The 13,309-nt window shown below is 42.4% G+C and overlaps 1 protein-coding gene across 6 annotated transcripts in view; it reads left to right on the forward strand.

The window, feature by feature from the left end:
- rhobtb4 (Rho related BTB domain containing 4) overlaps positions 1-13,309 on the forward strand; it is a 43,929-nt gene that overhangs the window by 11,716 nt on the left and 18,904 nt on the right. The window contains exon 1 of one of the 6 annotated variants that reach the window (XM_039802987.1): positions 7,882-7,910. The exons of 4 other annotated variants lie outside the window; for them this stretch is intronic. In XM_039802987.1, coding sequence (XP_039658921.1) covers positions 7,882-7,910 — 29 coding nt within the window. Of the gene's footprint in view, positions 1-7,881; positions 7,911-10,063; positions 10,266-13,309 lie in introns of those variants that run through there. One more of the 6 variants, XM_039802992.1, reaches the window with a different exon arrangement.

Genomic DNA, 13,309 nt, shown 5'->3' on the forward strand with positions numbered 1-13,309 from the left:
AAGGAAACCATAGCCACAAGAAAGCTGGGGTAACTTGACATGGGCACTCTATGGGCTGATGGTGGCAGATGTTCTGTTGGTTGTGTTGGTTGGGTGTGCCAGGTGCCAGATGCCACATGGCTCTAAATGGGCAGTCTGAGGGCAGCTAGTTAGGGACAGTGAGTAATATGCAACGTTGTGTTCTTGTTCACCCCAGGCATCACTTTTCAAAAGCCAGGCACCTCACTGGGAAACATTTAAGTTGGCATTAATATCATAATCAGAGGTCTGTTTATTCTCAGGTGGACAGCAGGCAGTTAAACACAGACCTCCACAAAACTACCCCACCATACACCCGCACTCATTCGGCCCTCCATCCTTCCCTTCTATTCAGCTATTCCCACCTCTATCCAGCCTTTGCCCCAGGACCTTAAGCCACTTTACATTCCAGACATGTTCCACCATCATGGCCCATCATCACCAGCACAGACTTGACCTGATCAAACATCAGTATTATAGTCAGTGAACACTTATCTGCAGCCAGGGAGTCAGACTCACCAACTGGCTGTCATTCCACATTCTGTAGCAACAGCGGAATAATAACTGATGACAAGTTTGTTAACAGAAAGAGTTTTATCTTTTGTGTTCTGTTTTGGATGCTGGATACCTTGGGAGTTTAATAGCTCATAAATCTAAATCATACAGACTTTTACTTTGCAGACGTGTCAAAAGTATTCACATTCATTACTCAAGTAGAAGTATAGATACTAGGGTTTGAAAAGACTTCTGTAGAAGTTGAAGTATCAACTCAAGCTTTTTACTCAAGTAAAAGTGTAAAAGTACTGGTTTCAAAACTACTTAAAAGTATAAAAGTAAAAGTAATGTAAGGGGAAAAAATGCCATTAAGGACAAAAGCTTAGCCCGCCCGACAGGGGCCTAATATAGAAAAACATTTTTTTTGTAGACCTCCCTTTTCTAAAGGCCATAATGACTATAATGTTATATTAAAATCATACCTGCAAACTCAGAAGGGCTGAAAAAGGTGACACATCTCTTCTGTGTTTTTCAGACAAAGGCAGCTACAGTCTGGTGTTACAATCCTCTCCAGTGAAATACAGACACATTTACACCTTTTAGCTGTCAGCATTGTAACCGTGTTTACTCCAGCTGCTAGCTAACTATATTTGGTCCGGTAGAAACGGTCGTTAAGGCACCGGTGCCGTATTAGCACCGGGTCTGTGCAGGTGCGATGGATCATGTACAAACCAATAGGGTGTCGGAATGGTATATGTTTATACTTCTCATCCAACCACAATCAAATTCACTCTATCTGGATGGCGCGATTTATCTGGATAGGTTTTATTTTTTGTGTGTTTTTTTGAACGATGACAAGCCGGAATGAAAACAAGCCGAACTGAAATAGGAGTAACGAGGCTATTTTTAAAATGTAAAGAGTAGAAAGTACAGATAATTGTGTGAAAATGTAAGGAGTAGAAGTAAAAAGTATGCTGTAAAATAATTACTAAGTATATCTATACTTAAGTATAGATTCCCAAAATTTCTTCTTAAGTAAATTAACAAAGTATTTGTACTTCGTTACTTGACACCTCTGTTACTTTGTATCCATGATTGGTTTTGAGGGAACAGCTAACTTGGTATTACATCTCGCTGTACAGGGTGCACACCTCACACCCACACCCTTAAGGTCAAATTCATATTTTAATTATTTATTTATTATTTTTAAATGCTGCCCAGTTTGTGGAAATTGTAATCACTCAAAATGGACATTAGATTAAAAGCATTAAAAACATTTATGAATTTTGAAATTAATATTTGGCTAATTGGTTGATTTCAAAATTGGACAGTAATTTGGAGGTCTCTGGTCCTCTAAAAAAATGCAGAAATGAAGGTGATACCAATGAAACAGTTAGTTATGAAAACAGTTAACAGTTATGAAAAAAAATGCTCTTCAACAGCCTTTTTGACATGAAATAAATGAAACCTGCATAAAAAAGGTTTTCTAAATGGATCTGTTTTTACAAGACATAACACTTATGTTATGCTTATGTGTGTCTCCCTAGAACGAAATAGCATTTAAGAATGAATACATTTAATAGCTTCTGACTAATGGGCTCTGGCATTTTACTCCATTGTGGTGTTTTTCTTTCTGTTGTGAGCAATGGAGTGATATGTCTTCATTAGGATATAATGAGGCAACAACAGCTGTTCACATACATGGAGCTTTCCAACTGACTGTAGATAAAACAATCTACTGATAACTTAGTAAGTAAACAATATCCCGGCCTCTCTCTCTCTTGCACTCTGTCTGTCTGTCTCTTTCTGTACTTTCTCTCAGGCCTTATCTAGCGTTGAATGTTTTTCACTTAAACTCATACTCTGCTAACATGCCCATCACCCATCGCCAAATAGGCCGGCTGTTACAAAACACTCTGTTTCATGCCAGGGTGCTGGCTCTGGCAACACATCTCAGCCACCTCCCAATGCAGCGCCGGCCCGAGCCTTTTGGGGGCCCTAAGCAGAATTTGATTTGGAGGCCCCACCACGCGGAGTCACCTGTGCTTGACAATTATTGACACAAATGTCACGCTATAATTTTACATTATAAATTAATACAGTGAGGTTACAGTGACAGAGTATGAACTACTGTCCCCCTGGGTACAGATGCATAAGGAAGGTTCCTTATGCCCCCCCTACTCTATTTGTGCAAAAGTGGGTGCAAACCGTGGGGGCCTGCGCCCCCAGAAAATTTTTAATGTGATAGATGTGATTTCCTGTATTCTGGTGCATTTTTGGGATGGTCAGCTTGAGAAGGGCAATACCTAAATTTGTTCAGATTCATAGCATTGTGCTTTTTGACTTAATAAGGTAGTGACTTCACACAACTACTTGGACTTCAGAGCCAAACAACACGTTCAATCCCACAGGACTTCATGTTCTCTGTTTATCCTGATAGGGATGCATATTTGATTTTTTGTCCTGACCGATAGCCCGCCCGTGTTAACCGCTTATTAACCGTTAACATCAGCCGACTAAGTCCAAGTCCACCCTTCTGGGAGAGTTAGCAACCACATCAATTAGTTTAGCTGCATGGTTGTCAGCTGTGGGTTTGCCGGACATACAGAGTGTTAGTAGGAAGTAGGGCTGGGAGATATGCCCTCAAAAAAAATCCCTGATTTTTGTCACAAAAAATCTGATTCATGATTTAAATCGATTCTTCCCCCCTACTTAAAATCAATCTGCAGATGACAAATAAATGACAAATAAATGACAAATAAATGACAAATAAATGACAAATAAATGACAAATAAAGGACAAAAAAATGACAAATAAATGACAAGATCACACACACACACACACACACACACACACACACACACACACACACACACACAAACGGACATGTATACCATTATGATTATTCATGCCAATTTTATGCAAATTCATTTGAGTGTTTTTCCTACCATTGTATTGGCGCCCTCCGTAAAAGAATGACAAAATGATATTATGCTATATATTCAACAAATTATATAAATATGCCATCAACAACAACTAAACGGATGCGTGAGATAAAGCTGTTTTCACACATACAGGTAACTCACTTCTCGTTCCTCAGTAAAAGTTCAATTCATTTTGACTTTAGCGGCGATTGCTAGTTGTTTATGCCTACACAGCTGACGGTGCTCCATGGTACTCCGTCCAATACTCGCTCCGTCAGGTCAGCGGTAGTTCGTGGTTCAGTTATTCGAGAATAGGTGACTTTGAGCCGGGTAAAGAGCACCATGTTAAAGGTCCCATGGCATGAAAATTTCACTTTATGAGGTTTTTTTAACATTAATATGAGTTCCCCCAGCCTGTCTATGGTCCCCCAGTGGCTATAAATGGTGATAGGTGTAAACCGAGCCCTGGGTATCCTGCTCTGCCTTTGAGAAAATGAAAGCTCAGATGAGCCGTTTTGGAATCTGCTTGTTATGAGGTCATAACAAGCAAGGTTACCTCCCCTTTCTCTGCTTTGCCCACCCAGAGAATTTGGCCCACCCATGAGAGAGAGACATCATGGCTTTCAAACGAGAAAAGTGGCAGTTGGTCAATGCCACACCCCCATCATCCACCTTGCCCCCCCCTCTCTCCTCCTCAATAGCTTCAGACACAGAAATTGCACATACTAAGGAAAGATCATTGTGGGACTGGCTCTAGTGGCTTTAGTTCTGCACCAAGGCTGAATTTCGGGAAAGAGACTTCAGATACAGTATTAGGGGACCACTAAGGTCTATATAAAAGCATCCAAAGAGCACCATGTCATGGGACCTTTAAGTAAGTAATGAAACGAAAATACGAAAATAGAGAGAGAGATTAAGAGTGGAAATGAAAAGACTCCAAGTCAGAGATTGACATAGATGTCTGTGTGTTTCTGTGCATTTGTCAGTTGTTTACTGTTTTTCTTCTTCCCGGGATCATTTAGGAATGCTCATTTCACTTTCACCCTTCACCTTTGACCTCTGAATTTTCTTCCCAGAGTAACACATTGAAATTCCTGTGTTGATGCATTTTTGTCTTGTTTCTCTGCAAAACAAAAATGCTATATCCTGCCAAACAAACAAGTGAATGATTTCATACTGTAGATCTGCAGACGCACATGTGATGTCATGTTTGTTCGTGTGCGTGTGTGTGTGTGTGGGGCGGGGGCTGAAGGTAGAATGTAATCTTTGATACTGTTATCAGTTCCTTGGTGCTGAAGGACTGTTTGGAAGACCCACTGCAGCTCTGACCTACTTGTGTCAGTGCATAGGGCTGCATGTAGACTGTTTTCATTGAGTGTGCGTTGCATGTGTGTGTTTAATAGCGCTGGGTACAGTGTGTGTTTGAGGCGAACTCTCTGTGGATGTGGGGAGTGTGAGAAGCTGGGTGTTTTGACAGCTTTAGAACAGTTCCAGTACAGCGCTGAGGCAGGGGGTGTGCGGCCTGTTGGATATTTGGGCGAGCTGTAAGGGTGAGAATAGGGTCAGTGGAGGAGTGGACGAAGGGAGGAGATGAGGGGAGAGAGAGTTTTGTACCAAAATGCTCTGTGTCCATAAAAGTGATACCCGATGTCCATTGTTTAATATTAAATAAACTTATGATTTTATCTGAAATCAATCAATCTGAGCCCAAAGATGTTCACTTTCACCATGATATGAACACTGAAAGACCAGCAACTGGTTTGTGAAAACGTGTCAGATTTTTTTATGTAAAAAGGTGGATCTTTGATTGCCAAATAAAGCCTTTCTTGAATGTTTGATGAAAAGTGAGATAGAGGCATTTACAGAGGTAATATTGTAAACATTGTAAAGGGTATGCTCAGGATACCAAATTGTGATGTAATGAACTTGAATGAAGTGTTCAATCCTTCAACAAAACTTGAGGAGCATTGGATGGCGTTGAATATACTGCAGACTAAACTGAGTATTTGTCCAAGCAGCAGGACACTACTTGTTGAGGTAGTAATGCCAAAGAATGATCTCAGCTCATTCTCCCAACTTTAATCTCACCAAAGTGTAAAAGCATTGGGAGTAGACTTCCCACACAGTTAATAAAAGAGCGATAAAGCATGTAAACAAAGACACTCTGTCCTTTCCATATTACTGTAGCAGAAAAGGCCAGACATAGGCTCAGCCTGTGCTGCTTGAGAGTTCTCTCACAAGTACACCTCTCTAACAAAGGGGCTGCCTCTCCACATTTCTAAGCCCTCTCAGTGCCAGTGCTGTTGAACCCCTGCTTTCTCCAGCAGCATTCCAGCCCATCTTTCATGCTGTTTCATTCTGGCCATGCCAGCCAGGTCAGGGGCCAGAGTTTTCTCAGGGCTTCAAGACAACACTGGACAAATAGATATAGAAAACGACATCTCCACTTTGTTGCACATTAAACTATTGTTCTCTTAAACTGTGGTGCTGTGCTATTGTGTGTGCGCGTTTGCATATTTTGTGCAAGAACATGCATAAAACCACACATCGTTATGAGTTAGTTGGGATAGACTGAGGAGCAGAAGGGCCAGGTAATAGATTTGTGGTTTGCTATAGCATTATCCTGCTTCAATAAACTCTTTCACTCTATACATACAGACTGGCAGCCGCTGCTGCTCAACACTGTCACAAAGATGTAAGCTCTCGGTGCAGTGGCCTTCAGTGACAACACTGAGCAGAGTGCTTATACCTCCTTTGTTTTCCGAGAGGTCAGTACCAAATCTTACCAGTAGATGTCTGTCTTCAGTCTCCCACAGTCATGAAAGGAAGTTGGTAGATTAGACTGTCCACTGTCCCTGTACGGCCAAACACGGCAAAATGTTCAAAATGAAATGTAAGATAAAATGTAATCTAATACAAATTCCACTTTGCACCTCTTATCTCAGATTGCAGGCATGGCTATATATAACAGATAAATGACTCAGAAGAAGGTTCCTGTCTTAAAAACATGCCTGAGCAAAGTCTTTAGCTGGATTACATCACATTAACAAAGCAATTTAAGTTTAAAGTAAAAATAGTTTTTGCTGGCAGAATAGTGACATATTTTACCTCCTACATGGCAGCATTGTTCTTCTCTGGTACAGCCTAACATTCCAGAAATGCATTCCCAGACATTGAGATCTTGGAAAAATGTGAAGGGCAAAAAAACCTTTTTTTCTTGGCTCCTGTATTGGCTTTTGTAGAAATACACAAGTGTTGCTATGTGGTAGCTAGTTGCTATGCCTGAATACCCAGAATAACCATAGGAGGGAAAAAAGAGAAAATCTCTTCATTGCCTATGAGTAATAACTACACTATCGGATCATTTATCTGGATTTTTGTTTGCATAGGGAATTAGTTATATGAATGAGCAAGGACTAAAGGAGAGTTCAAGCTAAAATCAGATGGATATTTATAATATAATTTATATTAGTCTTGGTAAATATGCTTTATGTTTTATTTTTTTTAAATGCTCAATCCCTCGTAGTAATGAGAGTCATAGTGACAGAGAGAGTGTACACAGTTGTGCTCAAATGTTTCACCAACAAAAGACAGCATGCTTTGTGGGATGTATTGAGTTAACCGGATGGAAAGGCACAGTTTCGCAGGATATGATTGGCTCCTGTGTCCTAATCTCTTATGAGACATTCAAGTGGTAATTTTCAGTTCCGTCATTCGACACCTAAAGTCTTGTATTAAATTAGTTTGGAGTGTTCAGCCGCTTTTATTGGATGCTATTTGTATTAAGGGATTCTGTTTGATTGTTTCCCTAGCTCTAAGTCTACCAGCACAGCAAAACTGAAATCAAGGGTTCAAATTTCATGTTGGAATGAATGCACAACCTATCCGTTTTATAATATGCCTATCAAATGTTCTTATCATTAATGTCTTCTATGCTTTCTATTCTACCCCCAAACATGGCACGGCCGTGCAGCTATGTTACAGTGGAGGCTTACGGTGTGCCGTTCTGCTCCAAATAATATTTCTTTCTGAGAGCACCTGAACGCAGCACACTATGAGTTGGTCGACTTGTGTCGTGACGCGCAGTCGTGGAGGCGTGCCTCAGAGGAAATCAGCTGGGGAAACACCAACAGAAAAGGAGGTGGCTCAGACAGAAATATCTTTAGGCCGGTTATGTTTACATTGTATCCTAAAGGTGTTTGCTTAAAAACACAACAGCATACCGGCTCTGCAGCAGCGAGTCGGTAGCCTACTTGTTGAGGACTGTGGGACGCTGGGTTAAGAAGGCAGCGAGAGGAAGGAAGAGGAGAGAGGATGTGAAAGGGCAGATGTCCTGCAGTTATATGTGCTCTTTGGCAAACAAAGGGACCACCGCGACCACGTCTTCGTTCTCTGCGCGTTTTTGTCCGGTTTGAGCGACCGGCTGAACCACCAGCAGAGTGGCATGTGGGTCAATTCCGGAACCGTCGGAAGGTAGGGACCCCTCCTGCAGCAGTATCAGGTCACATGCTCCCAATGCCCTTCTTGTTGTGCACTAAGCAATCCACCCAGCGCTTAATTGTAATAACCGTTACTCTAAAGATTAAGAAAGCCGTATCAGCTGCATTTAATGCATGTCGTGCTCATTGTCCTTGGTGGGTTTTTAATCTCCTCTTAAATGCACCTGTAATAGTCTTAAAGGCTCCTATATTTGACACGTTTTGCATTATTTCAGCAAGACCTGTTAGAATGGAAGATGTTTTCTTTAATCCCATCCCGTGCTGCACAGACTGCGTTAGAGCATTTCGATTCAGTGTTGTAGTGCAGCGGATGGGCTTGGCACATTACGCAAGACATTTGGGATGTAGGCTGATTTCTACCTGCCTTTTTACAACGTCGACATGTGAAAGACATCTTACCGCCGTGCCAAATGTGATGTCTGACCTGCGTTTTATTTCCCCACACTGGGATACTGATGCAATAGGCTAGATTGCCCGATTCGTTGAATCGAATTCCCAAAAATATGAATGAGCCAGGTAGTTATGAATGGCTGCGGGGAGAGGGAGCGCACGAGGTGCTTTTCATTGATGAGTGTGTAGTGATGCTACAGCACAGTATTTAGTGGAACAGCATGCATTGCGGATCAAAGCTGTGGCAATTAGACACCGTGCAGAATCTCAGTTTGTAAGAATCCACACGCACTCGTGCACGAACGCGCATGAATAGACGCACACACACACACACACACACACACACACACACACACACACACACACACACACACACACACACTGTAAAGAAATGTAATGCTAATCCTGTGGCTATGACGTCATCGGAGGGCTTGTGTTACAGCAGGTGGCAGCTTGACCGCTGAAGAAGCCTCTCACTATACCTGGAAATGAATAAAAAAAGAATACAAGAGGAGTTTTTAAAAATTAATTTCCAGTCATCGGCAATAAATCATATCTGCAGGATTTGGTTACATAAACAATTTGGCACACTTATCTTCCATCTTGTGCAATCTTTGTCTTTTGGCCAATATATTTTTCTCATGAAAAGATGTCTATTACCATAATGGCTACCCTGTGACTAGGGCTCATCCTTTTGTGGAAACACCAACTGTTATACCTTTTTATTATTTATTCTAGCATTACTAAATATTCTTTCCACATCCTTGTACAAATATATTTTTTTGTCTTGGTTTTAGACCTTCTATTACTACTTCTGTTAATAAATCAATGATCAGGGCTGTCACAGAGCTTCTTATGGTTGGTGATGATGCCCAACCAGTTTGTCTTTGTCAACAGCTTTGAGATAACATAGTGCAGCACTGACAGACCCACATGGAACAGTCAGCCCGCATTATATGACTCCTTGAATGTTCTGACCCGTGTATCAGGTTGCAGTGGAAGGTAGTGAGGGATAATAGACCTTGCAATCGTTTATATGTTTTATGTTTTATGTGTGTGTTCTCTTAGGTTTAAACCCAGTATGTTATAACATTGACCGTAGAGCTTTGGTGGGAAAAAAAGTGTTGCACTTTTAACAATGTTCAGCTCTGTTTTTGGTAGTTTGCAAATATACTGTATAATAGTTTGATAATTAGGGTCCAGGCTGATTTGAGTTGAAAGGACCAGGGCCTTATATTCTAGCCCATTTTTAAAATGTATTTTACATTATGTTTAAATCCCCTGTTACATTCCCGAAGGAAATATGCGGCCTGGAATATCGTCTTCCAGACAGACCTAATCCACCTCCCCTTCAATAAAGTTACAATCATATTTGGGTCACTGACTGAGTCCTTTAGCTCATTGTTAAAGTATTTCACTTCCTAAACATAGTCAAAAAAGTCACAAAGAAAGTACTGTAATGTTCAATGGCAAAGGAATTGACATCTCAATACCAAAAACTTCCAGAAAAGAAAATAGTAAAAATGGGTGAGAATGTGGAGAGGTGATAGAAGAAAAGGCATCCTGGGAGATACTGACCAGAAAAATGTTACATACTGTGTGTGGATACTGGAAAAAATAAGGGTCGTGAAATAGAAACGAGAAAGAAGTTGAGACAGCTAGAGAGATGGAGAGAAAGAGTAGGTGGAAAATATGGACAGGGGAGGAGGAAGAGGAGGGAGATGATGGGGAGGGATAAAGGAAATTAGGCCATCAAGAGGAGCCTTCCTGTGTTTACAAAGCATAATTGCAGCAGAGAGAAGAGAGGAGGAAGGCTTTCTTAAGCAGGCTGACATGCTGCTCCCAAAGACCCTCTCATTCATTAGGATTGATTGCTTACATATCGTCTGCCACGGGCCGCCGCACAATAACACCAGTACTGGCATCTGCAGTGGGTGAGGCAAGTACGTGCCGGGATGCATGTGTGTATGCATGTCTGTGCTAGTATGTGTGAGTCTGAGGTCTACTGTCAGACATCCAGGGAGCCAAGCAGAGGCAACAGACCAGGTTACGTAACCAGTCTGTGCCAGCTGTGCCTATGGCAGTCACTGTCTCAAACACACACACACACACACACACACACACACACACACACACACACACACACACACACACACACACACACACACACACACGCTTTCACTCCAAACACACACACACACACACACACACACCTGAAAAGCATACACCAATACAAATGGGTAGACTTTTTCTTTCATAGGAGCAGACATATGACAAAAAGAATGAGGTTGCATACATGACTACACATGTAGCCACCATTTCTTCCAACAATTACACATGGACACACTTTGACTATGCAGTCAAGCCTGTGATAGTGTAAACTCCAAAGCTTTGTGTGTTGGCCCATGGATAAAGTGGGTTGTTATTGGGGTCATTTTGTTTTGCAGTGCTGGGTGGAGGGAGCGGAGAGACAGGCGGCCCAGACAGGGTGTTGGGGTGAACTCTAGCCCTAAGGAAGAGGACAAAAAAGGGGGCTGATGGGGGCTGCGGAGAGCATTGGGATGAGCGGTTGCTGCCAGTGGATTGCTAAAGGTGTTGCGTAACAGAGAGAGGGAGACAGAGGGGAAAGCAAACTGGGTGTGGGAGAGCTGTCTGCTTAATGCTTCTCCTTGATTGCTATCCAGAAAAGTGTGAGGTCGTAGATAGATAGATGGGTGACGTCTAATAAAAGGGCCGGAGGGGGCATGCCGTTGGATGAGACAGAAAAAAACTGGGAGAGGACAAGAAAGAGGGGTGATGGAGAGAGGTTACTAAAAGACAATGAGGGAAGTGAAGGATGGAATAACTGTGAGCTGGCGAATTACAATTTGATAATGAATACAGAATAGGAAGGAGAGAGGGAGTTTGTGAGCGGGTCAGAATGTGTGGTTGAGTGGGCACAGCTGGGAACAAAGGAGACAGACCTAGACAGACAGAATAATAAATGAAGGATTAAGAAAGGAAGTGTATAAAAAAAAAAGAGGTAAAGATGCCAGGAACTGTGCAATGAGGTAGAGCTGTAAGCCATATCCTTATGAAACCCCCTCTGGCCTTAAAGCAAAGCCATACTGAGGTGCACACTATCCAAATTATGCATGAGCTTCTTTGTCTGTCTGGTCGTCCTGCACCGAACACGCATACACTTTCCAGAGTAAACCAGGAGGTCGGTGTTTGTGTGTTGAGTGGGCGTTTGAGTTCCTGTCACAGTGTTCCTATCACTGTATACCTGTCAATATGCCACTATAGGAGTCAGAAATACACGCACAAAAACTGGGACAGAATCTCATTCTCTCGTTCACACACACACATTCTGTTGTTACATGCCAACACTTCTTTGCCCTTGCAGCCTCCTTTGCTGCCTTGTTGGGAAGATGAGGAGGTCTAGACATCTGTGTGCAGTTAACTATAGGTCATTGGCTAAAAATGAAACCTGAGCTTTGCAGCTTCTGTTTCCACTCCTCTGAGCTGCTCTGCTCTGCTCTCACAGTCTCGGGCTTCTGCTCATCCCTCAGTCGTGCAATTAAAAATAATTGTTTGTGAAAGCTTATACAGTTTAAATATAAACCTGAGAGTAGGTGCATATCTATCAAGTGCAGTGGTGTGCGAGTAAGCAATTGTCTGTTGACCGACGCATGACCAGAGTCTGGCTCGGAGCGCGATGCAGAGCCTCAGATGGAGGATGATATCTGGGAGCTGGGCACTCTTGAGCCCCCTGAGAAACTTTCCACACCACCGCCAACGCCACCTCCCGGTTACATCATTGCTTGCATCATTCCGGCCCTAAGCTCATTACCACACGCACACACGTGCACGCTCACATTGCCCATATGCATACAGACTTCCAGACCGGTCTGACTTTCAGGGGTGAGGTCAGTAGTAGAGGGTGTTGAACTGTACTCTTGTCTCTTTTTCTCTATCTGTCTCTATCAGCCTTGGTTATTGTTGGTCATGCCCTTTTGATCCCAGTGGCATGACTGACTGATTCTAATGCTGGGCGGACAGTCCCTCTCTTTCCTCTCTAAGACTCTAATAATCCCCTCCCTGCCATGTCTCTCTTGCATTCCCCTTTGCTTATCTACAGCTGCATTGGAAACACTAGGAATTAACAATACTATGTATCCTCTCTCCCCCTTTGCCACATATTGTGAATATTACCGAACCAATAGTGTAGTATGTCAGGCTTCATACTTGGTCCTGCATACCTCTTTTCCTAATACAGCACTAAGAGGGCTGCTGTTTTGGCAGCTGCTGTGACCATTAGGCATATAGCTGTTAGATAAGTGCAAGGTTGTGGTAACTTTTTATTGCTTCTTCTATCTCTCTCCTCTACCTGTAGTACGTGTCTCTGAAGGTGTCGCAGCCAGACAGGTGGCAATGGGAAAAGGGTATTTATAACTCTGAAAGGCACAGCTTTATCTGTTCCATATGGACCATTCAGGAAACTGCCTTCACTTTTCACTCTTTTCTTCAGCTCAGGTAGACAAAGGTAGGCTCTCTGTGCTTCCTGGCTTACAAAATTGGGAATCCTTTTGACAGGAAAGATGTTTTTGTTGTTTGTTGTTGATAATGGAAATCATTGTCCGAGGTCTATAATAACTTAGTTCTTTCTAGCAGCAGTGGCATTATGAAGAGGTTGGAAGTGTGTTTAGACCCAAAGAGCAGGTCATGGTTGATTAGCAGGGTGCACACATGGCTCATGTGTCCAATGAATAGATGCCATTTTTAGCTGCTGGTGTCTTTCAGTGTTGCAGTGGCATCCACGTCAATGGAATAGCAAGTGAGGGCCTTTATTAATGTTTCAGATGCTCTATTTATGGGGCCTTGGGGTGGGTCTTTGAACTAGCTGCTAGGACGGATGGACTGATTAGCCGACTGCAGGTCTTTCGGTGTGTGGGCTGGTTATGCAATACCAGCAGATTCTTTCAGGAATGTTTTAGAAAACAG

The sequence above is a fragment of the Perca fluviatilis genome, chromosome 6 (assembly GCF_010015445.1).
Source record: "Perca fluviatilis chromosome 6, GENO_Pfluv_1.0, whole genome shotgun sequence".
Lineage (NCBI taxonomy): Eukaryota > Metazoa > Chordata > Actinopteri > Perciformes > Percidae > Perca > Perca fluviatilis.